The sequence below is a fragment of the Lithobates pipiens genome, unplaced genomic scaffold (assembly GCF_037356315.1).
Source record: "Lithobates pipiens isolate NorthernLeopardFrog02 unplaced genomic scaffold, aLitPip1_a1.2 Scaffold_3, whole genome shotgun sequence".
Taxonomy (NCBI): Eukaryota; Metazoa; Chordata; class Amphibia; order Anura; family Ranidae; genus Lithobates; species Lithobates pipiens.
This window is the reverse complement of record NW_027507790.1, coordinates 49,832,671-49,860,359: the sequence shown is the minus strand read 5'-3', so window position 1 is coordinate 49,860,359 and position 27,689 is coordinate 49,832,671. Positions and strand designations below refer to the sequence as shown.

The following is a 27,689-nucleotide window of genomic DNA, read 5'->3' as shown; positions in this document are numbered from 1 at the left end:
GATACTGGGGGGTACAGGACCGGAGGAGCCGACCATTTCTTGAGAAGACTTTCCTCAAAAGGGGTAACACACCCCCATGTATTTGGGGACCGCAAAGGTCTGTTGCGGGCGACCCCGTTCCTTGTAAATGAACTTGTCAAAATAAGTCAGTCAGATACGGGAACACCTTAGGTGAACGTGCTGGCTTGCGGGACCCAAAAGGGACCGGTACATCAGCAGAGGGATCTGCTGGCTCCTGAATCTTCAGGGTATCACGCACAGCTGCGATAAGTGCTCCAACAAGTGCTTTGTCGCACGCGGACCCGGACGGGGATCCTCACTGTCCTAGTCAACGTCATCTGACAAGACAGAGCAGGGGTCACCGGCCTCAGCAGGACCCAAGTCTGCGTCAGTGCTCTCCCCAGAGGGGGGGGGGGGGGGGGCTTTTAGCACCTTTCTTCCCACGTACCACAATTATCTTGGCAACGAACGAATTGAGGACCGCCCTAAGGGTGTTCATAGGGACCGCGCAGTCCACAGGTGACCCAGTTGCAATTGCCTGGATTTAGGGGGAAGAAACACCAGTTTCTGAAGCCATGCTGACCCTACCCTGTCTGCCACCCGAAGGGGACTTAGGACAGGGACAGTCCCACCCTCCTGCTGCCGCTGACTGAGGGGTTCTAACCCGCTGGACTCACCACCCTAAGCAGTTCCGCGCTGTAGTACAGCAGTGCCTGTAGATCCCCAGTGCTCCCAGATGCAGAGGTACCAAAGCTGTGTCATGGCAGGACGTCAGCACAATCAGTCTGAAACACGTGTCCAGATTCACAGGAAAAACCTCCCAGCGCTTAGTGATGACAAAACAGGAAACTGGAGGGCACAGGGACTGCTACTAGAGCACAAAAAAGTGGTCCAGCTACAAGAAAATGGCCGCCAGTGTTCTAATAGAGAATCACTAGGAAAATGGCTGCTTGAAGCCCAAAAACCCGTCTGACCCTTGCTCACACTTAAAATGGCCGCCAGCCAGAGCCATGAGAGGCATAGAGAAACATGTGGCAGACACAGCGCCGCACCAACACAGGGGCAAACCTCACAGGCATCCATCGGGATTAAACTTCAGGACCCAGGCACCCCAGTACAGCTAAACCCCCAGGTGAGAGCCCAGGGGACACTCACACACCGCTCAGTATCCCAGCCCCCTCGTGAGGGGGAGGAGGAGAGTCAGGGACAGGGGAGAGAAGAGAGGGGGGTGAAGGGGGCCCCCGAATCGACCTCCCAGGGAATGCCCAGCTGCTCCACCCTGCCGAGACAGGGAGAGCTGTACTTAGCAGTCCTGAAGAGCTGGGAGACATTCCATGGTAGTCAACTCCTGATCAGTACAGGGAAGACTACTGGCCCGGCATACTGTGACGCAGACATCAGTAGCCCAGTCATATGCATGCCCCGGAGCATAAAGCTCACCGACCACCTCTGGAGCTGAGGTATTTCCTGGCCTGCCGAGCCGTAGCTGCGACCTGCACACGCTCGATGGCCAGACTGGGGATAAGTAAACCAGCCTGTCACCCAGCCGGCTGTTGATAGAAAATCACAGGATCATTCATCTTGCGCAAAAAGCCAAGCTTCTGCATCAAAAAACACGGACCTATGGGCCCGCAGGGTTCCTAGGTGCATCTCCTTCACTAGGCAAAAGAAAACGGAGTCTGCTAGGGCAGGCTGTGGGGGGTTGTAGCCTAGGGACCGCCCCCTGAGCGGAACTAAAAGTTCTGAAGTGTTGTATTACAACTTTGCCTAGTAATCTCCAGTGATAGGGTTGACAACCCATTTTGTTACAGAGAGGAGCTGTGTCGGTCGGTGAATATAAGAGAAAAAAACCTTGAAGCCCTCCAGAGCTGTCTTTTCCCGCTGCTTTCTTCTTCCTCGTCGCCGGGTACCCGTTATAAAAAAAAAATAAAAATCTGCTCTTCTCCTGTGGCTGTCTTCCTTCGTTGTTTTGTCGCCCACTGTCTGACATCTCTTATACAGCCATGGGGAGTGGCCATCTGATGACATAACCGGGAGAGCCTGCCCCTCCTGATAGTGGCAGCTCAGAGCTATTTTTTTTAATGAAGGACCTGTCAAAAACTGGCTCTTATATTTTTTTTACATTTCACTGCTTTTTGAGGTGAATGAGTAGGGGTACAATGTACCCGATACACATTCGCATAAGGGGGGGCTGGGATCTCGGGGCCACGCTCTTAAAGGGGGGCTTTCAGATTCTGATAAGCCCCCCACTCGCAAACCACAACAACTGCAGGCTAGGGTTGTCGGGGAGAGGACCTTGTCCCCATCAACATGGGGGCAAGGTGCCTTGGGGTGGGGGAGAGCCCTCCCTATGTTGAGGGCATGCGGCCTGGTATGGTTCAGGAGGGGGAGCCGCGCACTCTTCCCCTCCTTTTCCTGACCTGCCGAGCTGCAGGCTTGGATTTTTGGGTGGGCATTTTTTTTATTTTTTTTACAGTTTGCTGTGGGGGTCCTTCCCGAATCCATACTAGACCCGAAGGGCATGGGGGGACCCTATGTAGCTTTTTTTTTTTACATGCAACAGGGAACCCCGCTGACAGCTGATGACTCTTCGTTTGTTAGGGATGTGGTGCTTAGCAACCAGCTATATACAGTGTGTTTAAAGAGAAAAAAATAAAACGCAAAATGTATGAAAACTGCATACAAAAACACATAAAAAAACAATGGTTTACAAACGCAAAATGCACTGAAAAATGTGCCTGAAAAACAGATCAAGCGCAGCCTCATATATATGAACCTAGAGTCCGTAAGGTTCAGTATTGAGTTGGCCCACCCTTTGCAGCTATAAGCTTCAACTCTTCTGGGAAGGCTGTCCACAAGATTTAGGAGTGTGTCTATGGGAATGTTTGACCAGTCTTCCAGAAGCGCATTTGTGAAGTCAGGCACTGATGTTGGACGAGAAGGCCTGGCTCACATTCTCCACTCTAATTTATCCCAAAGGTGTTCCATCGGGTTGAGGTCAGGAGTCTGCACAAGCCAGTCAAGTTCCTCCACCCCAAACTCACTCATCCATGTCTTTATGGACCTTGCTTTGTGTACTGTTCCAAATCATTTGGTGGAGGGGAGATTATGGTGTGGGGTTGTTTTTCAGGGGTTGAGCTTGGCCCCTTAGTGAAGGGAACTCTTAAGATGCCAACAAGCTCATAACCCGTTGCACTCGAAATACCAAGCAATGTCATCAGCGCTGTCCAAACCTTAACCATGAACTACAGAACACCTCCCCCCTTTGTTATGGCGATAACCTTAGTTAGACTTACCGGTGACGGTATTTCTAAAAGTCTTTCAGGACAGCACCTGAAGAGTGCGTAGCTCCACACAACTTCCCAGTAAACACTACAAATAGAAAAGTTTTAAGGCAGCTGAAGAATATTATTATTGTCTAATATTCTATATCTCAGGAGGCGTTTCCGAATCAATAGCATTGATAGTCAAACTGACTTAAAAGAAAAAGTGTGCGTTTATTTGTCACACAGTTGGTATCATAAATACAATGTAAAAAGTATAATAGTTCAGTTCAGTGTAGGTAAAATATATGAAAATAGAATAATGAAAAAGCTGTAATGAGCTTATGAAAGCGTGTGCTTCAATGGCTGCTGTCTTGCTGTCTTGTGTGTCCTTCAAGAAGCAACAGGAAATGACGTTCTTAGACTTCTGGCAGAATTCAGCTGTCCCAAGTCATCAGTATCTGTGTGAATGTCAGTATCATGTGTGGGTGTCTGAGTGTGAGTGCCCGTGTGAGTGACTCTTTCAATCTTGAAACATCTCGGCTTTTATGCTACATGTGAACGTCATAACCTCACAAATTTAGAACCTTGTATGGCACACATTCATATCTGCTAACTTCTGCAATGTGCGATCCAAATGTAGATACTCAGAGAGTCATATGGAGCTTGATTGACAAGCTCACATGTAACACTCTATACGTGACATAACCATACATTTACATAATATGAACACATGATAACAACTTTACATTAAGTAACTATATACTAATATGTATTAACATGACTGAGACTACTCTAAACTTATTTTAACAAGATATAATCCACAATGTATCATTGCTTTAACTACGTAGACACATGTCTATTTTTGTCTTCTCATGACATTCTGTACCAAAATACCATATATGTCATACTTAAACTGGTTACATTCAGAAACTTATTACTAACTCTGCTTTCGATGAGGATATGTTTCACTGAACACTTGATCAAGGTCATTCACACATACTATTTATTATGATTAATCATAAAACCAAATATGTTTTGCAAGCTTGCCATAAATATATTATAACACCTATAAGTGCCGAATTATGAATTTGGAATAATATTCTAACAGCAGCTCACTTCCACCATGGCCTCAGTAGTAATGAGAAACCTCCAGCCATGATGAAAGACAGAATTTTTAAAACAAAACATACACATAATTTAACAGTGCAAGTCAAATTGGAAACCACTAGGGAGGGTAATAGCTGCTGTCGTGAACGACTTCTAGAAATACCATCTCCGGTAAGTCTAAGGTTTTCTCAAAGTGTCTTGAATGTAGTAGACCCGTTTCTTTCAACTACCCCCCAAGTGCGTTCTGGCGAAGCAAAATAGTGAAACGCGCTGACACGTGGGCTCACTGCTGTCTATATGATGTCAACCCTCTGTTTACACCAGACATTTATGACCGTTATATGTTTACTGTATGTTTTTAAACAGTTTTTATATGCGACTTGTCTGATGTGATTCATTGTTAATAAAAGTACATATTTTACTTTATTCTAGTCCGATCCAGAGCGTTTTCGGCTCTCAACCTTATTTCTTTGAACTCTGGGATGCTACTGATATTGGGATAAGCAGATAAGCGTTCCCGAGATTGATTGAAGCCATAAAACACCCCTCCATAACGCTTTCTATACGGAGTAGATCCGTATCCAAATTTTTTTTATAGCTAATGGACCGATTCAGAAGTTTTAGGTTCAAAATTAGGACGTTACTGTCCTCCACTGAGCGAGGAAGGATAGAAGTGCCCCTCCCACAGCAGGGCCACCATCACTGGCTTTTTGCTGGCTGTTCGGGACATCTCAACAGAACAGCAGCCCTACCTCTCCCCCTCTGTTTTTTTTTTAAATCTGTTTCCTTGGGGGCCTGGGTTTGCTGAAGTGGGCAAAATTTTTTTTTGACTAAAGGCGTTTTCTTTTTCTTTGCCGGAAAAACCTTTATCTGTGGTCAGGGCCAAAATGCAGATCCCCATTAAAAGGGAAACCACAGAGCTTCAGAGGGAATCGGCACCTTTATCAATGGCATCCTTCAGTATACCCATGTCCTCGAATGCCAAATTGGTATTGTGTGAAACCTGTGAAAAGGCTGCATCTAATGTCGGCCTTTTGTTCCACATATGCAATTCGTCTTCCTCAAAGCGGAAACCTATGCTTAAGGGATTTCGAGAAAAACTGACCCCTTTCTGGTTCCTTCCATTCTTGCTTGACAGTCTCAGAGGACCTTGTGCACTGGAAAAACTCTGTTTAGTTTCTCCCAGGCCCTCAAACATCTTTATCATGCAGGGATAGATCAACTTTGTCTTCCTAAATGCTAAGAGTGGTTTGAATAATTTTAATTAACTCATCCACTTTGTCCAAGGACAACTTATATCTAGACGATCTTTTGTCCAACACCTCCTTATCCTCATCCCCTGAAGCTTTGGGTAAACTGGCCTTGCTTGCGGCCTCCTCCTCCGAGTTACTATCCTCCCTGGAAGTGGATGGCAGAGGACTGGATGGTCTGGCTTCCCTGATTGGAGTGCTGGATGCCTGTCCAAAAAGGAGCAGAACGATTGGAGAGTTCCTTTTGTAAGGAGACCAAAAGATCTGAGCTTTGTGGCTGCTTTACTTTCCCCTGCTTGTGCTTTACTAGGTCCGCTATACAGTGCTTGCACAGGGTCTTATTCCAGCTCTCCTTAAGGGACACTTTGCAGGAAGGACACCTTTTCTTAGAGGGAGGGGTATGCTTTGTCTTTTCTAATGCCTTTTGTAATTTAGAACAGAAAAGCACCTTATTATTAGGACCTCAGCATAAAAGTGGGGGGGGGGGGGGGGGGGGGGAGAAACGAGTACTGCCCTCTTCCAGAATTGACGTCACACACCATATCAACCTGGAACGAACCAAGGGTGTTATTCGCAGTGTTTCTACGCTCTCTCCAGGTGCTGTCCTGAAAGACGCTTTGAGAAAAAGGCCAATATTGTGTCAATATCTTGACCCTTGGACAGGTTCTGTTTAAACCGTAGGTGACAAAATAGCCTGGGGGAAAAAAAAAAAAAAAAAAAAAAAAGAAGAATGCAGCTACCACATGCATGTACTGGTAAGCTGTACTACACGTCATTTTTGTTTTCGCTTTAGATACACAGAACAGTACCCAGTTACAAATGTTATGGCACTGCCGGTGATGCCAAGTTAGGCCCCTTTTAAACTTGTGCGACTTGGGACTGCAAAGTTGCATGACAAGTCGTTCCCCATGATTTCCAATGATAACCATTCATATATGTGCAACTTCAAGTCATGCCAACATCAAAGTAGTCCCTGTACTACTTTGGTCCGACTTTCACGTAAGTTGAGGTCCATAGACCTCAAATTTACACAGGCATTCCCTGAAAGCACAGCAAAATTTCAAGTCGTGGCAGTGTGAAAGGGACCTAACAGACTAACGCAGTTCTATGTAATAACACCTTCACAGTTAAAAGGAGAGGTTCACCTTTGGAAACTTGTTACATGTTCCACCCGATTTCAGTGCGTAATGTTCCCAGTGCTGCATAGGATGCAAGGACATAGATTTACCTTCAACATTTTTACCTGCAGCCCCCAGATTGTTTATATGCATTTCTTTCGCATAGAATGCTTTGTTCAACCAATCATCAGCCCCCAACAAAAAGTCATTATTGGTAAAAAGAAAAAAAAAAAAAAAAAAAAAGGCAGCTGAGGTAATTGTGTAGTATACTTAAAGAGGAAGTAAAACTTGATGGGCTGCACTAAAATGAAGACATACTGCATTTTATTGCAACACATTGTCGAATTATACAGCAACATAGTGTTCTGGTTTACATTGCTGGGAATAAAGTATAGATTTTGTACACTTCAAATAAAGTTCGTACAAAAAAAAAAAAAAAAGGGAGCCACGTGATGCACTGAAACATGGACCACACTTCCCCCTACAGCTGCCGTAGCTGTGAACCGCTCCATCAGCTCTGTGTTGTTTTGTGAATACAGCCTAAAGCATTAAAGAGCAGGCATTTGCACAGGAGTTTCCACCCAGAACTAATTCTGGATTTCCATCTCAATTACTGGCATCTTTCAACTGTTTAACATGGTAATAGCAACCTATACTAATGTTTCAAGCTATTTTGCTAGATATGCAATGAATAGCTCTAAGCAAGGCTCTTCTGTTTGACTTCATCAAGTGGTGCTTAGAATTCTGCTACAAATCCAAGGCAGTGGCTGACATCTGCCAAATTGTTTTTCATATATACTTTTATTTATTTATTTTTTAAAGAGAGCAGCAGAAGGGCTGCATCACACGTGCCTGTGCATTCCCCTGCAGTGTGATTCTGGCAGCCCATTAATTTGGATGGCCTGCAAATTGCAAAAGAACACATAAAAAGTAGTGCTTGCACTACATGTACATGTGCGGCACCAAATCTCACGGTACTGCGGTACCAAGCGATCTGGTGCAGGCAAGCACACTGCGATTGTGGTCCTGTTAAGAACGTACTGACACCCTTAGCAGATCACAAAGGCACTGTTTTTTGAACGCAGTGCAAGAAATGTGCCTTTCCCACTCAGCATTCTGATTGAACTGGCCTGAAAGGTAATTTATCTGCTTCCTAAACAGTCCACTTATTAAAAAATGTTTAGCCCTTAAACAATGAAAAGTGATCTGCTTTATACATAACTTTATCAAATTTTAACAGCATAACATACATTTACATGTTTATAATAAAACCCTGCACATTATATCCCCAAGTCCACTGCTGTGATGCCATGATGTATTTATCCTCATCTGTAATAGATTTGCAAATTATTACACAGCACAGCTGTCTATCTCATTGTTGTACATGCACCTGGGTAATGTCATTGAATTTCCCATCTGGAGGATTGTAATTCGGTATAGGTGCAGTGTTGCAAGGTCCCTGATGCTCCAGGGGAAACAAGCTTAGATCACAGCGCACTGCTGCTTGATAAAGCTCTTCTGACTCAATGCGTAGCTCATCCAAAGCTTTTCTTTGTGCTTCCAGAAGAGTTTCAATACTCCTCTGCTCTGCCTCATGTTCTTCCTGCTTGACCCGCGCCCATTTCTTTATCAGTAGTGCTCTTCTCTCCTGTTCATCTTCAGAGAGCTTTGGGGTCGGCCTAATCCTGTCAGAAAAACAAAACTTGTTTTGGTTAATTTTTAGTCTCCCCCAAGTACTGTAGCTGCAGGCTTTTAAAGCAGAGCTACACCCAAAAGTCAATCCCCCCCCTCTCCAAACTACCACATTTGCCAGGTATCTGCTAACGCTTACAGGTAAGATCATCACAGCGATCTTCGAGTATGTCCGGCAGCTCCTCCTTCCCCCCACTGCCTTCTAGGGGGACACACAGGTCCCAGAAGACGATGGGACCTTTCAAAAACTGCAGCGTGACTCTTGTTTGCACAGTAGGAAACTGGCTGTGAATCCCGAGGGCTTCACTGCCGGTTTCCCATAGTAAAGATGCCGACAACTGCTCCCGAAGCCAACTGAAGAATCACCTGAGGTGGCGGTATCACTGGTTCCCTGGACAGTTAAATGTCCTTAAATTAAAGGTCAGCAGCTACAGTATTTGTAATGGCTGACTTTAAAAAAAAAATTGGGGGGGGGGGGGGGGGGATGTTACTAGAGCTCCTCTAATAAAAAAGGACACTTGCCTGTCCAGGGATCCAGCACTGTCCTCACCCAAGCAAATTCTTCAATAGGCTTTGGGTCAAGGTGCTGACATCTTAACTAAGAGAAACCGCCAGTGAAGCCTTACGGCTTCACAGCAAGTTTGCCACTGTGCTTGCATGAGCCATGCTGCACATTGTAAATAGTCCCGCAGCCTTCTGAGATCCATGACCGGTCCCAGAAGACTGCAGAGAGGAGGGGCTAAACTTCTGCTCGGATGGCCCCAACGATCCTGCAAATGGGGAATGTGGAAATGGGAGCTGGTACCTCTCAAAACCAGGTTCCCGGAAGAAGAGGGGAGGAGGCAAACAAGCAGACTTTCCCTTTTGAGTGAAGTTCCGCTATAAGAATTAGATACTGAGGTTGATCCTTACTGACACAGTCTATGAATGTAAGCCTATGGCTGATGTTATTGCCCAGGCTCTGCAGCCATTGTTGCTGCCTCTCCTCTTCACTGAGGCTGGTTGCTGGGACCCAATCATGTTACTGGACCAGAGCGGCTTTAGAATAGGTAAGTATAGACATCTTTTCTTCTACAGGGTAGATAAAATAGCCTTAGAATAGGGGTGGGAGTAGATTTAGGCTTAGTTAGAATTTGAATGAATTTACTCTTTAACCACTTGCCGACCAGTCGCCGCAGTTGCACTACAGCAACATGGCTTGGCTGCATGAATCGCCGTCATGCTACGTTGGCCACTAGGGGGCCCATTCCCCTTGCTCACCCACGGAGCCGATGCGAGTGACTGGCGGTCGCGATCACTGCTGGGCTCCCGCGATTGCTCGGGGCACACAGAGAACTGGGATCTGTGTGTGTAAACAGAGAATGAACAGTGACCTGTCATCTTCCTGCACAGTCCCATCCCCCCTTCAGTTAGAACACATAATACGGAACACATTAACTCCTTGATCACCCCCTAGTGTCGCAGTCCCAATAAAAATTAATAATAAAAATTCCAATTATTATTTTGTAGATGCTATAAGTTTTACTCAAACCTATCAATATACGCTTATTGCAATTTTTTTTACCACAAATATGTAGAAGAAAACCTAAACTGAGGTAAAAAAAAAAAATTATATATATATATATATATATATATATATATATATATATATATATATATATATATATATATATATATATATATATATATATATATATATATATATATTTGGAGGATATTATAGCAAGAAGTTAAAAGAAAAAAAGTGTTGTTTTTTTCAAAATTGCCACTAATTTTTTTATTTTATAAACGCAAAAAATAAAAACCACAGAGGCGATCAAATACCACCAAAAGAAAGCTCTATTCGTGGGAAAAAAAAAAAAGGACATTCATTTTGTTTGGGTGCAACGTCGCACGACCGCGAAATTGTCAGTTAAAGCGACGCAGTGCCGCATCGCAAAAAGTGCTCTGGTCAGGAAGGGGGTAAAATCTTCCGGGGTGAAGCGGTTAATTGTTCACTTTCTAAAGTAAAAGCTGTAATAAGCCTATTGGAAAAAAAAAAGATAATTAAAAAACAATGTTGGCATAAACAAGCAAGGCAATAAGCATACCTGCTTTCCTCCATAAGCTTTGGAGAAGGTGTGAAGTCATCGATCGGAATAAGCTCTGGCGGGACCCGTTCCAGCTTTTTTAGTTTCTTCTTCAGACGGTCCCTTACAAGTTGTTCCCGTTTAGGATCAGTCGTCTTTTTCTTCCTTCTGGGTTCTGACCTAAAATATCAAGAGTACATAAATAAAACTCATGTTTGATCCTTTCATGACACATGTAAAAACTATTGTTACAAATATCGATTTGTGTCCCCAAGTAAGAAAGCTGGTTATGCCGCCTTTATACCTCATGGGAAGAGTGGTGCGCAGTCCAAGCAGAGAGGTCTGCCAGTGGCTCTCTCGTCTCCATACCCAAGGGGGGCTGCAAGAAAAAAAAAAAGAAGATTCATTGCCACCAAGCACTGCCTATTATGTCTTATTCCAAAGTAAATGTCAGCTACAGCGGGTATAGAAAAGAACCACCCCCCCTTAAAATAATCAAATTTTGCTGCTTTGAAGCCTGAAATGAAGACAGACAGTTTTCGTTTTATCCAGCTGTATTTTTTAATTGTATATTTTTTGATGTTTTTAGTTATAAAAAAGAAAAAAAAACTGAGTATGCAGCAATTACAATGAAAAATAAGAGGAATATATTAACCAAGTTAGATCATGAAAAGACAAACTTCTGACATGACTGGAGGGTCAGAATAAAAAACAGTACTATTAATTGGCATAATACAATATAAACCTCCGACTAAGCAAACAGGAACATGTCAGAAAGTAAATTAAGTTGGGAAACAGAATCACTGCAGTTGGAAAAGGGATCATCCCCCTCCTAAAAATGACTTGTAAATTCAATCAGGTGTAACCAATTATCTTCTCAGAGGCACACAAAGCCATTTGACTTTCAACTGTGATCAGCTGTAGTCATTTTGATTAGCTTAGCATGAAAAGGCTTTCCTGGAGCATTTCAGTTCCTGATAGTGCAACTGAAGCAAACAATCAACTATGGGCAGCAAGGCACTGTCAATAGATCACTGGAATAAAGTTTTGGACAGGTGCAAGTCAGGAGATGGATACAAAAACATTTTAAATGCTTCATCAATGCCTAGAAGCACAGTGAAGTCTATCACTAAAAAGTGAAGGTATTTGGTAAAACACAGACCCTCCCTGGATCAGTCTGGTCAATACTCCTATTGCACCTGTTCCTGGCAAATATGGCTCAAAAAATTGTGGGTGCTGCAGCAATTACCAGTTGGGTGCTGGAAACATCAAGCAAACAGAAAATTGTATACTCACCTTTCCGTAATTTTCCTTTCCTGTTGCATCTCAAGGCAGCATACACCTATGGGTTGTGGCTCCGCCCCCGCAACCTGATAGGACCGTTTAACTATTAAATCTTGAGAGGGCCTCTGCCTCAGCATTCTCAATATATAGATACCTCACCTTAGACGGGTGGGCATCTGTATGCTGCCATGAGATGCAACAGGAAAGGAAAATTATGGAAAGGTGAGTATACAATTTTCCGTTTTCCTGTCGCATCATGGCAGCATACACCTATGGGGAATAACTCGCAAAAACTGGGTGGGTATGAGCAGAAGAAGTTTACAAGGAATGGAGGAATTGGACTGAATAATTGCTCTTCCAAATTCCACCATGGACAGCCTAGCGGAGTCCACTTTGTAGTGGGATATAAAAGTGCTTTTTGAAGACCATGTGGCTGCCCTGCAGATGGTTTCTGAGGAGACTCTGCAGAAGGCTGCCCAGGAAGTTGCCATCGCCCTTGTAGAATGCGCCTTTAAGCCCTCAGGTATTTGCGCTTGATTAGATGAGTAGGATTTCTTTATGATTTTCACCAGCCATGCTGCGATAGTGTGGGAAGTAGCCGCCTGTCACTGGTCACTGGTTCTCGAGAGGTAGGCCAGTAAGTTAGATTTTACGTCAAGTGGATGAGGGTTGCCCTGCTCTGTGGAAAGAGCGGGAAGGCATATTTCCTGTTTAAAATGAAAGGAGGAAGCCACTTTGGGGATGAAGCGGTCTGAAGGTTTCAGAACTACTTTGTCTGGGTAGATGGTAAGGTATGGTTCCTTTGTCATTAGTGCATGCATTTCCGATACCCTCTTGGCTGATGTAATCGCTATCAGGAAGGTGATTTTGAGGGTTAGGTCCCAAAGGGAAGCTTTTTCAACTGGAAAGAATGGATCATGGGATAGGAAATCCAGCACTACCGAAAGATCCCAAGTTGGAAGGGAGGGTTTCCTGGGAGGTCTTAATCTTAGACAGGCCTTCTGGAATTGAGAAATAAGAGGCTCTTGAGCCCATTTCAACCCCGTTATGGCAGATAGAGCTGATATGTGCACTTTCAGGGTATTTGAACCAAGACCTTTGTCGAGACCTAGCTGCAGGAACTCTAGGATCTGAGCAACTGTAGGGGATGAAGGGTCCCAGGCTTGTTGTTGTGCGATCGAGAGGAACTTATTCCAGATTCTCTTGTAGGTGTTATTAGTGGTAACCCTTCTGGCTTGGAGAAGGGTGTTTACCACTTTGTGGGAACAGCCGTGAGCTATGAACCTAGCCATTTCAGTCTCCAGGCTGTTAGGTGTAATTTCTCTGGGCATGGATGGAGGAATTGACCTTGAGAGAGTAGGTCCGCTGTCACGGGAAGCGGCAATGGTTCTGCTGTATTCAATTGGAGTAGGGTCATGAACCACGGCCTCCTCGGCCAAAAAGGCAGGACTGCTAATACTGTGGAACTTGAGTTCCTGAGTCTGAGTAGAAGCCTCGGAATGATTGGAGTTGGTGGAAACCAAAAACTAAGTGGAAATTCCAGTTGTGTTGTAAACAATCCGTGCCTTCTGCCGAAGGAAAGGGAACCCTCGCCAGGTACCTCTGACACTTTGCGTTGTTCGGAGTTGCTGCCAGATCGATATCCTGAACTCCCCAAATTTTCGTTATCAGAGAAAAAGCCTGACGGCTTAGGGCCCCATTCATGGTTGGATACGAACTGTCGGCTCAAGGTGTCTGCTATCTGATTCTGGACACCTGGCACGTATGTTGCCCTGAGACTGGCTAAATTCAGCTGTGCCCATTGGAAGACTGGTTGGACTTCCTGCAACATGGAGCGGCTCCTGGTGCCCCCCTGCCTGTTGATATAGGCCACTGCCACTTGATTGTCCATCTTTAGTAGGACTTTTTTCCCTCCAGAAATGGGCTGAAGGCTAGTAGTGCCTGGAATGCTGCTTTCATCTCCAATAAGTTGGAGACCACATCGTGTGTCCTGAATGGCCAACAACCTTGAACTGCGTGGTGACGGTAGTGTGCTCCCCATCCTTCCATGCTGGCATCCGAGGTGATTACTTCTTGAGAGAGAAGGACTATGCGTTTGCACCTCTTCAGATTGTGTGGTTTGGTCCACCATGATAGCGATTGCTTCACCTCTTTCTGAATCACTATCGGCTGGGTCATTGACACGCCATTCCATTGCTTCAGGAATGATATTTGAAGAGGTCTGGCATTCCACTGGGCCCATTGTACCATTGGAATAGTTGCTGAGAATGACCCTAGAATACTGAGACATTCCCTGGCGGGAATGGTAGTGGCCACGAGTAGCCTCTTTGCTTTCCGGATTAGGATGGGAACTTTCTCCTCCGGGAGTTCTACTGTATTGAGTCGGGTATCCAGCTCCGCCCCCAGAAAAATCATTCTCTGCGTGGGACTTAAGACTGCTCTTCCCCCAATTTATCAGCCACCCGAATTTTTGCAGGGTGGAGATTATGATTGCGCGATGAATTAGGAGGGAGTCTCGGTTGTCGGCCAGGAGAAGGATATCGTCTAGATAGTGGTGCACTCTCAGGCCTTGTTCCCTTAATAGGGCTATTACTGGGAGTAAAACCTTTGTAAATGTTCTTGGAGCAGTGGATATTCCGAACGGGAGACTTTGGAATGGGAAATGTTGATGATCTACAACAAAGCGGAGAAATTTCTGAAATGAGGTGTGAATGGGAACATGCAGGTAGGCGTCTTGTAAATCGATGGAGAGCATCCAATCTCCTATGTTGATGGCCTGGAGAATTGTCTGCAGACTCTCCATCTTGAATGCTTCCACCAGGATTCGGTGATTGAGTTTTTTTAAGTCCATGACAGGACGTAAGTCTCTCGTTTTCTTTTTTACCAAAAATAGAGAATAGAATCCTTCCCCTCTCTGTGGCAGAGGAACTTCCCTTATAGCTTGTTTCTGGATTAGGTCCTGAACATATTCGTTCAGTAGTATTCTCTTTTGGTGAGATGATGGTAGCTTTGTTACCCGGAAATGGTCCCTTGGGTCTTTTCGGAACCTCCATTTGTGGCCAAACTGGACAGTCGCCACTGCCCATGGATCCTTTGTCTCTGCCCATACCTGCCTGAACAACCTGAGCCTGGCTCCTACTACAGCTGGTTGGACGGGCGCACCTTCAAAAAGACTTTTGATCCCCTGTAGTAGGGGGTCTTGGCTTTCTGGAGCTTGAGGAAGGATGATTGAGGGTTCCTCCAGTTTCTCCTATACTCTTTGCCAGGTCTGTAGGATCTTGCCTCCCTATATTTGTCTGGGAGGTTTCGTCTGGAGGCTGGCGGTCTTCGCTGTTTAGATCTTCTATCTGAAGGTGTCAGACCCGATTTTCCCCCGGTAACTTTAGAAATCGCAGTCTAGTTTCTCTCCAAAGAGATTTGCTCCGTCAAAGGGAATCTTGCACCAGTTTGACTTCGAGGATGGGTCTGCTGACCAGGGTTTTAGTCAAAGTGCCCTTCTGGCCATTACTGAGCTCAGCATTGCTCTTGATGTAGATTTAATTATGTCTACAGAGGCTTCTGCGACAAAGTCGCCTGCGAGAGATAGTTCCTGGAGGGCTGAGATTATGTTCTCTTGTTCCACTCCTGATACCAGCCTCTCGGCATTGGCGGACCAGTTGGAAATGGCTCTACCGACAGCTGCTAGGGCCACAGCTGGTCTGCATGCGCCTCCTGCCGATAGGTAAGATCTTTTCAGATCCAAGTCAATTTTCCTATCCAGCACATCTTTAAATGTAACAGCATCTTCGATTGGAAGTGTCGCATGTCTGGCAAGACGCATCAGAGAAGAATCCACCACTGGTGGGGTCACTAATGGAGTGACACTAGGCTCCTTCAGGGGGTAAAGTTTTGCTAACCTGTTAGTTAGACTGATCTTTTCTGGCTTTTGCCATTCCTCTTTAATCAAATCCTCTAGTTCCTCAATAAATGGGAAGGTCTCAGGATCTTTTTTGACATTTGGAAAATATTTCCTCACTTTTTGAGGAGTTTGTTTTTATTCCACCCAATCGATCGCTTCCTTCACTGATTTAATGAAGGGTTCAACCAGTGCAAAGTCGAAGCAAGTAGAAGTGTCAATGTCATCATTATCTGACAAAGGATCTGACATCTTTGAAGAGGAGGGAGCAGCAGATGTGGTACCTTGCAGAGGTCTGCTAGTTTCCGGCCCTGCGATTTGGAGGGGCGATTCAGTAGCTGGAATTCTAGGATTTAATTATCTGTCTTTGGTTGCTTCATTGAAGCATTAACGACAGGCCAGCTTATCTGGGAGTGCTATTGCGCCACAAACCCAGCATGAGTTTCCAGAGGAATAGAGACTTCGAGCACGAGAAGAATGTCTGCGTGTAGGGGGTTCTTCTGTGGTAGGAGTGGCCATGTCGAGAGTAGGACCTTGATCGACTCCTCCTGTAACCTCCACTCTCTCTGCGCCTTGAACGGCTTCTGCCATGGTCTCGGTCCCGTCTATGACTTGAGCGACTTCTTCTTGAGCGCCTTGAGTGCGATGATCTGGATGACCTGATAGGGCTGTGCAGTTAGACAGAGTTAGTGACAGGCTCTCTTTTTCCTCTTCGTACTTGCCAAGTTGACCCCACTTACCTATTAGGCTGGCGATGGTCTGCTGGGGCAGCGGCCTCCATAAAGAGTGAATCCTAAAACGAACGGAAGTCAGTGTGCAAAAAGGCAGGTAGGGAGATATGCAAGTTGCAAAAAAGAACCTTAGAAACGAAGAGACTGACCTTAAGATCCGAAGGAATCAAGATGAAAAACGATCGGAAAGACTTCAAAAACGATCTTATTAGTAATGCAACAGCGGCCACAGTACACAAAGAAAAAATGCTGTTTTTTTAAATTCAGCGCCACCGCCGTCTGCAGCATCGACGTCATCCCACGCATGTGCAAAAATGTCCCGCGACGTCCGGCTCCATTTTGGAAACTGGCGAACCGACAGAACAGCGAGGTACTGGATGCCAACGCATGCGCTGAAGAGTCCAAACATCGGTGCCAGAGGAACTACAGAGCTCAGCAAGGAAAGGTACAGAAAATACCAAAGAAAACACAGGTTAGAGGCCGCTGCATGATAAATCTATTTAAGATTTGTAAAGATAAAAATTATACCCCTGAGACCATCAGAGTGGGGATTCCTCCATTAAGCTCATTTAGAGGCTGTACAGGTAGGACTTCCACCCAGGAGAGGCTTGAACCTGGCTGGGGCGATAGCGGTAAGGGGTAATGTCCGGTCTTCTCAAGTGAGGAAAAAAAGGAGAATGCTGAGGCAGAGGCCCTCTCAAGATTTAATAGTTAAACGGTCCTATCAGGTTGCGGGGGCAGAGCCACAACCCATAGGTGTATGCTGCCATGATGCGACAGGAAAGTGTACATATCCGCCAGCATACCATGGGTCAACAACTTCCGTCCAAAAGGTTTCTTTTAATGAAAGAGATCACAGAGATAAGTGCAACGTTTCAGAGCCGCACAGGGCCCCTTCGTCAGGCATGTGATAAAGCGCAACAGTGTCAAAACAAAATATAAATACATTAGGCACCAATCAGAACATGTAAAAAAAATGAGAACATTTTAACACCCCCACCCTGTGACGTCAATATGACATCAAAATCCCTCCAGAAAGCATTAAAAACAAACAGGCATCAAAGTCACTTAAAGCAGGCAGGGGCAATAAAACTCTAATATTGTGGAATACAGCCTGCATGTCTGGCGTCAGTGTATATGCGCCCGATCAAAAACAAGCAGCCACAAGGACCCAGCGGTCAGGTTTCTATTTAGGAGCCCCAGCCACCAATCATGGCATGCCATGCATGCCGCTTATGGCAACAGAGCGACAGGACGACGCCTATCTGCGGGGCAGCCATCGTCACAGAAACCCGTGACGTATGGCCGGCACCGCATTAGGTATGCCACTGTGCAGGAGAAAGTGTAAGTGTGTAGGAGCAAGGCTTAGGAAAAGCGAGCAAAGCAAGGGAAGAGTGATACAAGAGCAAGGCAAAGATAAAAGAGGGCATGAGATAAAAGAGGAGATAAAACAAAAATAAATAACAAAAAGGAGAAAGGGAAAAAGGGGGAAAACTAAAAAGGAGAAAAAAAAAGAATGAAAAAAAGCACCAAGGGAGAATAGAAAAAAAGATAATAAAGCACCAGACAGAAACGGAGGGGGGGGGGGGGGTGTTAAAAATAAATAAATAAAAGGGCAGTAGGACAAACGGTAAAAGGAAAAAAAGGGGGGGGGGGAATAGGGGAAAGAAATAAAGAGACATCACAGGGTGGGGGTGTTACCATTTTTTTGATTGTTCTGATTGGTAGCCAATGTGTTTATTTTCTGTTTTGACACTGTTGCACTTTATCACATGCCTGATGAAGGGGCCCTGCGCAGCTCCGAAATGTTGCAATCATCTCTGTGATGCGATTTCTTTCATTAAAAGAAAACTTTGGACAGAAGAAAGTGTTGATCCATGGTGTGCTGGCGAATATGTACACTTCCTCCCTGGATCAAGACGTCACACCAAACTGGATGAAATTGCCAGGAGGAAACTGGTCAGAGAGGCTACCAAGAGGCCTACAGCAACTCTGAAGTAGTTGCAGGAATTTATGACCAAGAGTGGTCATTGTGTGCATGTAACAAGACTATCCCAAATTCTCCACAAATGTGGCTTGTACAGGAAGGTTGCAAGAAAAAAGCTACTTCTCAAGAAAGGCCACATGCAGTTATGTCTGAGCTTTGACAAAAAACAACTTGAACATTCTGAGGCCACATGGAAAAAGGCGTCATGGTCAGATGAGAATAAAATGTAATTATTTGGCCTCAACAAACGGTATGTCTGGTGGAAATCCAATACAGCTCACCATCCAAATAACACCATTTCTACAGTAAAGCATGGAGGTGGTAATATCCTGTTATGAGGGTGTTTTCTCTGCAGCAGGGACTTGAGTACTTATTAGGATCTCGAGTACTTATCAGGATAGAAGGAATATGGATGGGGCAAAATGCCATCAAATTCTTGAGGAAAATCTGCTGCCCTCTGCCAGAAAATTATCAATGGGAAGAGGTTTTACCTTCCAACATGACAATGACCCAAAGCACACAGCAAAAATGACCACACAGTGGTTGAAGAAGAAAATGGTAAATGTCCTTGTATGGCCCAGTTGGAGTCCAGACTTAAACCCCATTGAAAATCTGTGGAATGACTTGAAGACTGCAGTCCATAAATGGTCACCATCAAATTTAACCGACTTTGAGCAGTTCTGCAAAGAGTGGACAAATATTGCAAAGTCTAGATGTGCAAAGTTAGTAGAGACATAGCCCAACAGATGAAAGGCTGTAATTAAAGCAAAAGGTGGTCCAATAAAATATTGACACAAGGGGATAATCCCTTTTCCAACGCAGTGATTCTGTTTTTTATTTATTTTTTCTGACATGTTGGTGTTGTATCTTTCACTTCACTATAAGTTGTGCTGAATGAATACAGCTGGATAAAACAAAAAAACTTCTATCTTCATTTCAGGCTGCAAGGCAACAAAATGTGATCATTTTACAGGGGAGCAATCCTGTATCATACAGTATGTATAGAAAGAACAGAAATGACCAAGTAAAGGCAAAAAATAAAAAGAAAGATAAGCCTGTAATAAAATACTCACCTGCCCATGCTTGCTAAACATTTTGTGTATTTAATATCTGCAGTGGATCGCTCCTCAGAAGGCGCTTGAGAGGGGGGGATTAAAATGTATCTAAACCCAAGAACAATGTAATCTATTGCAGCTTTCTAGTCTTTTAAGACCTTTACAGGACTTTTCCTTTAGCGTGGCTGTGGTTTGTGATTGTGTATACTTTGGGTTGCACGGTCAAGCTCTGACTGACAGCAGAGCCCAGGGCAGTGAAGAGACAGCACAAAGCGGATTACCATACTGGGACCCAAATGAGAATTTTTACCAAGATGCAGCGTTCCATCATGTATACTGAATTATATGCAGTAAGGTAAAAAAACTATCTGCATGCAGCTTCCCCTGTGCCTCCCCCAAATGCATACCTGAGCCCAATCTCGATCCAGAGATGTGCATGAGATGCTCTATCGCTCCTCATTGGCTCCCACTGCTGTCAGAGGCAGTGACGAGGGAGTGGGGAACACGGCCAAGCAGGGACACACAGAGCGGAGGTTGGAAGCAAGCGGCTTGCTATAAGGGCACTCAGGCAGGGGGAGGAGGAGCCAGGAGCACCAGCAGGAGGATCAGGGCTGCTCTGTGCAAAACCACTGCACAGAGCAGGTAAGTGTGACATGTTTATTATTTTAACACAAAAAAATTAACCTTTGATATTACTTTAACACACATTAATGTGCAAAATTAATTGGTTTGCGCAAAAGTTATAGCGTCTACAAAATAGGGGATAGATTTAAGGCATTTTTATGATTTTTTTTTTTTTTTTTACTAGTAATGGCGGTGATCAGCGATTTTTAGTGGGACTGCGACATTGTAGCGAACAGATCGGATAATTTTTTGGGACCAGTGACATTTATACAGTGATCAAAGCTAAAAAAAAACACCAACTGATTACTGTAGAAATGACACTGGCAGGGAAGGGGTTAACACTAGGGGGCGATCAAGGGGTTAAGTGTTCCCTAGGGAAGTGTTTTTTTTTTTTTTCTGTTTCAATATGTTTATTGAGAATTTTTGAATAAACAGTAATAAACAAGAGATTACAATCAACTCCTTGTGAGCCCTCGCAGGGGCCACTAATCATGAATATAAATCCAAAGGGCTAACCATCACAATATATTTCTAGTAAACTCAAGATAAGGAAGGGAGATGAACAAGAGATGGAATCTAGACTGGTTCAGTGCCAAACAACTCGTTCCTTAATCATTTTCTGCGAGTAAGCCCTGTTCCTACTACCCCCGTCCATGGGTGGTAGCAGTTTTTATTAGCAATGGGAGAGGTTACTAAGGAGAGAAAAGAGAGACAGGGAACAGAAGAAAGAAGGGTAAGGATAAAAAAAGGGGGAGGAAAGGAAGGGGGGAAAGCTCGGGCTCGGACGCCCCGCCAGGGGAATTTAGACCAAGCCCAGGCATGCCGCTTGGAGCGTGGGGAACTCATAAGAGATCCACGGCTCCCAGATCTTTAGAAATTTAGCATGAGAATCATGGACAATACTGGACATACGTTCCTGAAGTAACATAGCAGTCATGCGTGTCTTAACCCCTTGAAAATCTACCCGTTGTGACTTCCAGGCTTGGGCAATGGTCCGCTTGGCCGCTATAAACAGATAGGTAGCCAGCTTCTGTTGAGGGCCGCGCAGGCCAGGGACCGGGCAATGTAGGAGAGCTAGCCTAGCGTCCCTTCGAATCGTTAGATGAAAGAGTGTCTGCAGTAAACCAAAGATCCTAGACCAGAACCCCACCAACCTTGGGCAAGCCCACCATGTGTGCACGACATCACCTCGCTGTCCACAGTTGCGGAAGCATCTGTCAGTACTCCCAGGGAATGCCCGAGCCGTGCGGGCAGGTACCCAATACCATCGGAACATTACTTTATATGCGGCCTCTAGGGTATTTGTGTTGAACGAGCATTTGGCGACCGTGTGCCAGGCTCTGTTCCAATCCTCTGGGTCCTAGGGAAGTGTTTTTAACTGTGGGGGGAGTGTAGTGACTGGAGAAGACAGATCGCTGTTCCTAATCATTAGGAACATCAGATCTGTCTCTCCCCCCTGACAGAATGGAGATCTGTCCATTTACATTGACAGATCCTTGTTCTGTGTCTCTCAGGAGCGATCGTGGGTGGCCGGGATGTCCGGCCGCTGGCCACGTTTATCAACGCCAGCGGCACACATGTGCCCCTAGTGGTCTTAAAGTGGCCGATGTACAAGTATGGCGATTCGCCCAAGAGAGCATTCCTGCTGCAGTACAACTACGGCAGCTGGCTCTTAAGTGGTTAAGGGGTAAATCCTTCCGGGGCTGAAGTGGTTAAGAATCCCACTTTAAAGGGAGTTGTAAACTTGCAAACTGTATCCCCTTCCTTAAAGCCATACTGAAGTTCCACTGTAACAAGCTGCGAGCAGGCAGGATTTTACTGCAGAAGAGACATGTACCGCAGTTAAATCCCCCTACCTGCCTGCTCGCTGTCTTCTCTAACGCTGTAAACAGAGCAGCACATGCACAGTTCAGCTTACAGCGCTGGGTCATTCACTGTGTGCTGGGATGACAGCCTCCTGCGCATGAGTGACACCATACCACGCCACCCAATGAAGATGGAGGAAAACCAGCACCCAGAAGCAGATGCCAGCTTCAGCGAAGGACTGTTGAAAAAGTGAGTTTAGCCCATTTAATTCTGTTTTAAAGCTGAACTCCTGGTATGGATTTTATTGCATGGTTACATTGGCCCATCCTGAACCCATGTAAGTATGCCTGTGCCATACCTGTGGGACCACTATGGAATGGAGATTTGCTGCAGTAGTTTCCACTACTACAGTAATCTCTGCTACAATAGTGATCGCTGCCGTCTACCAGGTCCTGTACCAAGCAGCTGCATAATGAACAAAGGGAGTCACTATCAGCACAGACACCCTTCACAGAGGCCCTCTTTTTCGTGCTTTTTTTGTTTTTATGAACACAAAGCATTCCCTGATTGGACGAGGTGGGGAGGCAGGGAGGAGATAATACAAATTCAACCTCATCCAATCTGAGAATGTCTTGTATTAATTCAATTGATTGTAAAGGTTTTTTTTTTTTTTTTTTTTTAAATAACAAACATGTCATACTCACCTGCTCTGTGCAAGGGTTTTTCGCAGAGCAGCCCTGATCCTCCTTTTCTGGGGTCCCCCGGCAGCACTCCTGGTTCCTCCTTCGCATTGAGTTCCCCCATGCAGAGTCACATTTTATGTGGGTACTTGTTCAGGCACGCTCCCGAGTCCGGCTGGGTCCATTGACACAGACAGCAGGACTTGGTTCCGCCTCCCGTGTCACTGGATTTGATTGAGGGACCGAGAGCTGCTGGGTCCAATGAGGACCCTGGAGCTGCTGGGCTCGTTCTCATCGTTGGAAAGATTGGGTTCAGGTAAGTAAAAGGGGGGCAGCTGCAACAGAGAGCCCTTTCACACTGGGGCCACCCATGCGTTAGCACTAAAGCACTGCTCATTTTAGCTGCGCTTTAGCGCTGATTAAGTGGGTTAAAAATGCCTGTGTTGCGCTGCTTCCGAAACCGTTTTCAGGCACTTTGGAAGCACTGCCCATTTATTTCAATGGACAAGGACGTTTTGGGAGTGCTGTATACATACAAACTGCCCCAAAGATTCTGCTTGCAGGACTTTTTCTAATATCCCACAAGCGCACTGCCCCAGTGTGAAAGCACTCACATTCAAGTGGCATGGGAGGCATTTTGTAGACGCTATTTCTAGCACTAAAACGCCTGAAAACTGCCTCTGTGTGAAAGGACTCTAATGCATAGAATGTATTAGACCCCTTTCACACCACACCGCCCATTGTGTCGGCGGTATTACCGCCGGATTTGTGGCGCATTTTGCCTGCTAGCGTGGCGCTTTTACCCCCCGCTATCGGCCGCGAAAGGGTTAAAACCGCCTGCAATATGCCGCAAAAGCAGCGTTTCGCCGGCGGTATTACAGCGCTGCCCAATTGATTTCAATGGGGAGCAGCGGTGGAGGAGCGGTAAACACACCGCTCCTTCACTGCTCCAAAGAAGCTGCTGGCAGGACTTTTTTCTGACGTCCTGCCAGCACACCGCTGTAGTGTGAAAGCCCTCGGGGCAGTGTACAGTCTCTCTCTGCCTCTGGGGCCAAGGGTCTGGTGGCTAGGGCCAGGCTGCTGTGGCCAAGGGTCTGGCTGCTAGAGCTGAGCTGCTGGAGCCTTGCTGCTGAGTCCCGGTCTGCCCGGTGGATTGATATAGAAGAGACTGGGTCTGTCATGTACTTGTCGCACAAGAGATCACTGCGCAGCGGAACCCAACAGTGGATAAAGAGTCTGCTTGACCGGGGGAAGTTTTTCTTTTAATTGCTACAGCCTGCAGATCACGGGGGTGCACAGTATTCTCTCTGCCTACCTCCTTCCCTGCTGAATTGGCCAGACTGACCAGACCTTACAAAAAAATAAAAAAAGTACCCACGCAGCAGCCAAACTAGCCTGGGGATAGCAGTATGGGCTGTCACCCCCACCTCTGCCTGAGCGCCTTATATCCACCTGTCATACAGCGTGGCCATACTCCAATCGAACACCCGGGCTGCTCTGTCTGTTGCTGAGCGACAGGCCCAGCCGGGAGATCGCCCTGTGCTCGCGGGTGTCTGCAACCAAATACAGGACACTCCTGCCGCTCGTGGGTGTCTGCAGCCAAATAGAGGAGACTCCTGCCGCTCGGGGGAGACTTGGGATGTCGGGGTTGGAGCTCCACTTTAAGAAAAGTGCACGGTGTTATGTCACCGAGCAACCTCCCGTGTTTGTTATGCTGCAGGGATCAGTGTGGTAGCGGAGTCTATGGGGGTTATTTACGAAAGGCAAATCCACTTTGCAATTAGAAGTGCAGTCGCTCTAAATCTAAGGGGTAAATCTTAAATGAGGGGGAAGCTCTGCTGATTTTATCATCCAATCATGTACAAGCTAAAATGCTAATTTTTTATTTTCCTTGCATGTCCCCCTCAGATCTACAGTGACTTTACTTCCAAGTGCACTTGCAGTGCGAAATGGATATTAAAGAGTTAGTAAAGGCAGTTGAAAAAATAAAAAAAAGGAACCTGCAAAGCAAAGGCATAATGAGCTAGTATGCATAGCATACTAGCTCATTATGAATAACTTATCTGAGAACGAAGCCCGCAAAGCGGTCCTCCGTCTTCATGTCCGCCGCTGCCATAGTTCCTGGAGTGACTTCCGGATCTCACTGCTCCGGCGAATGTATTCGCCGGAGCAGCAATGATGTCACTCCCGCGCATGGGAGCCGACACTCGCGGCATATCGCCGCGATCTGCGGCCTGCCCAGTGCGCCTGCGTGCCGCTGTCTACGGCAGTGGCTGACTTTTTGTAAATATGTCCTAAACCGTATAGGTTTAGGAGATATTTCTTGGATCTACAGGTGAGCCTCAATCTAGGCTTACCTGTAGGTCAAAGTGGTTTGTAAGGGTTTACAACCACTTTAAATAACCCCTTATGTCTGAGACTTCCAGAGAGATGACACTGGTATGGAATAGAAACATTAGTCTAAGCTGGATCAATGGAATTCTACTATAATAGTCCTACCTGGACCTCAGCATTCATCGACTGTAACAAGCAGGGTCCCCAATGCAGCTTATGGCACCTGGCTGAGCTGTGCAGAATGCAATCACTGTGCGGCCCTTATACTAAGCAGCAGTCCGTCATACAAGAACGCCCGCTGACCTCCAGCACCACGTCCAATGCTGGCAACCCTCCACTCACCAGCTCTTGCCGCCCTGTCTGCACACCCGCAACAGAGCACTGCACGCCGCCACACTCATACTCGGTTCTTCCAGCTTCCCTTGTCTGACTCCTGTAACCTCAACTTCGCCGGAGAACTGTGCAACCCTCTTCAGTCACCCGGCCGGAAACTGGTGCTGCGCTCTTCAGTTCCACCCTGTATGGTGTGACTAGCAGGGTGATCCTGGGACATGCATTGTGTGTCATACTAGCTGATGTTCTATCGGATAGTGCTCGGACATTCCTCGACAGAGGACACTATCCGATAGAACATCGGATGTTCCCTCTACTTCTATTTCACCTCAGGAACATTTTACAACCTTCAGGACTAGGGCAGATTTTGCTATTCAGCACTGGGCTACTTTAAAGAGGAAGTAAACCCTGATGAGTTTACTTCCTCTTTCATTCCCTGTAAAGGCAAAGCATAATGGACTACTATGCATCGCATAGTAGCCCATTATTTGTCACTTACCTGACACAGGAGCCAGCGAAGTCGCCGCTGTCCCCTGTAGTCCGCCGCATCCATCTTGTTGGTGGGGTCTCGCAACTCCGCCGCTGTCATTCGGCGAAGCCGCGATGACGTCACTCCCGCGCATGCGCGCGGGAGTCGACACACGCGGCAGCTCCATTCTTGGAAATGCCGCGCTCAGTGCGCCTGCGCGCCGCTGTCTACGGCGCATGCCCCGTAGACAGTGGTGCCCGTTTTCGGGCAAATATCTCCTAAACCATATAGGTTTAGGAGATATTGCTTGGACCTACAGGTAAGCCTTAATCTAGGCTTACCTGTAGGTCAAAGTGGTTTGTAAGGGTTTACAACCACTTTAAACATTTGAAGACCAGGCTTTTTCTGACACTTTTTGTTTACAAGTTTAAATCAGTTTATTTTGCTAAAATTACCTATAACCCCCAAACATTATATATATATATATATATATATATATATATATATATATATAAAAATTTTAGCAGAGACCCTAGGGAATAAAATGCCAAGCGTCGCTATTTTTTATGTCACACAGTATTTGCTCAGCGATTTTGCAAACACAATTTTTTGGGAACAATTTAATTAATAAAAAAAAATAAAGAGTTTGTCCAATTTGTGTATAATGTGAATGATGATGTTATGCTGAGTAAATGAATACTTAACATGTTACACTTTAAAAGTGCGCACGTTCATGGAATGGCGACAAGCGACGATACTTAAAGATCTCCATAGGCGGCGCTTTAAACGCCTTTGCAGATTACCAGTTTAGAGTTACAGAGGAGGTCTAGTGCTAGAATTATTGCTCTCACTCTAACGTTCGTGGCGATACATCACCTATGTGGTTCAAAGACTTACATATGCATTCGCTTATGTAAGCAGGCACGAAGAGATGGGGGCGCTCTAAAAAAAAAAAAAGTTTTATTACTGTTTTATTTTTACACTGTCCCTTAAGCCCCATACACACTATCAGATTTTCTGCTGATTTTTTCCTTCAGATTTACCAAAACCATGTAGTGCAAGGGCCTGTCTGATTGCATACACATTGAAACTCTTAAAGTTTGACCTCATATTATATGGTTTTGGTAAATCTAAAGGAAAAAAAAAAAGCAGAAAATCTGATACTGTGTATGGGGCTTTACATTTTTTTTAAATCTTTTATTCTTATCAAAAGGAATGTAAACATCCCTTGTAATAGAAATAAGGATGACATGTCCTCTTTATGGAGAGATCTGGGTCAAAAAGACCCCAAATCTCCTTTTTATCTTTAAAAGCAAAAGATCAAAAAAAAAAAATTTCATGCCGGGCATGAAAATTATTTCTTTGTTCTATATTTAAAAATAATTTTTTTTACCTTTTTTTTCTTTTACTTTCATTAGAGTAGTTCATCGTGATCAAGCTTTTTTATTTATTACACTGCTATTGCTTATAACAGCGATGTTCACTGTTATAGGCAATAGATAACTGTCATGAATGGCTTCCCATTGATGACAGGTGGCTTTCTGTTGTCATTGTCAGAAACCAGGAATCAGACAGAGACAAGTACAGTTAAATCACACTTTAATAATTTTAAATTATTAATAGTTTATTAATAATAATAATAATAATAATAATAATAATAATAATAAAAAAAAAAGGTAAACATAGTCAAAACATAGCCAGAGTTCAGGAACCGGAACGGATAGTCAGACAAGCCAAAATGTCAGGGAGCCAGAGATGAGCGTAGTAGAACAGCAAGCATGATCTGGAGCCAGAAGGAATGTCAGCCAAGCAAGTCTTTAACAGGACCATAGGAACGTGGCTCTAGAGATGTGACCAAGGCGAAGGCAGAGATCATCTGGGATGGACAGCTTAAGTAGACAGGACTGACGAGCAGGATATCAACAACAGGTGAGTCACTGTGGAAAGATCGGAGCTGGCAATTACCCGACAGCTGAGTGGCCAGCATTG

General features: G+C 45.3%; 1 protein-coding gene across 1 annotated transcript; it reads right to left on the bottom strand.

Annotated features, from left to right (window-relative positions):
- Nucleotides 1-7,946: 7,946 nt before the first annotated feature.
- On the bottom strand, nucleotides 7,947-25,407 carry MRPL40 (mitochondrial ribosomal protein L40). The gene is made up of 4 exons (XM_077461648.1): nucleotides 25,241-25,407; nucleotides 10,807-10,881; nucleotides 10,524-10,682; nucleotides 7,947-8,426 (listed from the first exon to the last, which is right to left on the bottom strand). Exons 1-4 carry the CDS (start codon nucleotides 25,297-25,299, stop codon nucleotides 8,114-8,116), a joined length of 606 nt encoding a protein of 201 aa, XP_077317774.1. The 5' UTR covers nucleotides 25,300-25,407; the 3' UTR covers nucleotides 7,947-8,113.
- Between the last annotated feature and the right edge of the window lie 2,282 nt (nucleotides 25,408-27,689).

What these genes read in the sequence shown, in the direction of transcription:
- MRPL40 (XM_077461648.1), bottom strand. Translation starts at nt 25,299, where the DNA reads ATGAGTGTGGCGGCGTGCAGTGCTCTGTTGCGGGTGTGCAGACAGGGC. An exon ending in CGCACCACTCTTCCCATGAG is followed by an intron (nt 10,683 to 10,806) that starts GTATAAAGGCGG and finishes TTGATATTTTAG; the next exon opens with GTCAGAACCCAGAAGGAAGA. An exon ending in AAGCTTATGGAGGAAAGCAG is followed by an intron (nt 8,427 to 10,523) that starts GTATGCTTATTG and finishes TTTTTCTGACAG; the next exon opens with GATTAGGCCGACCCCAAAGC.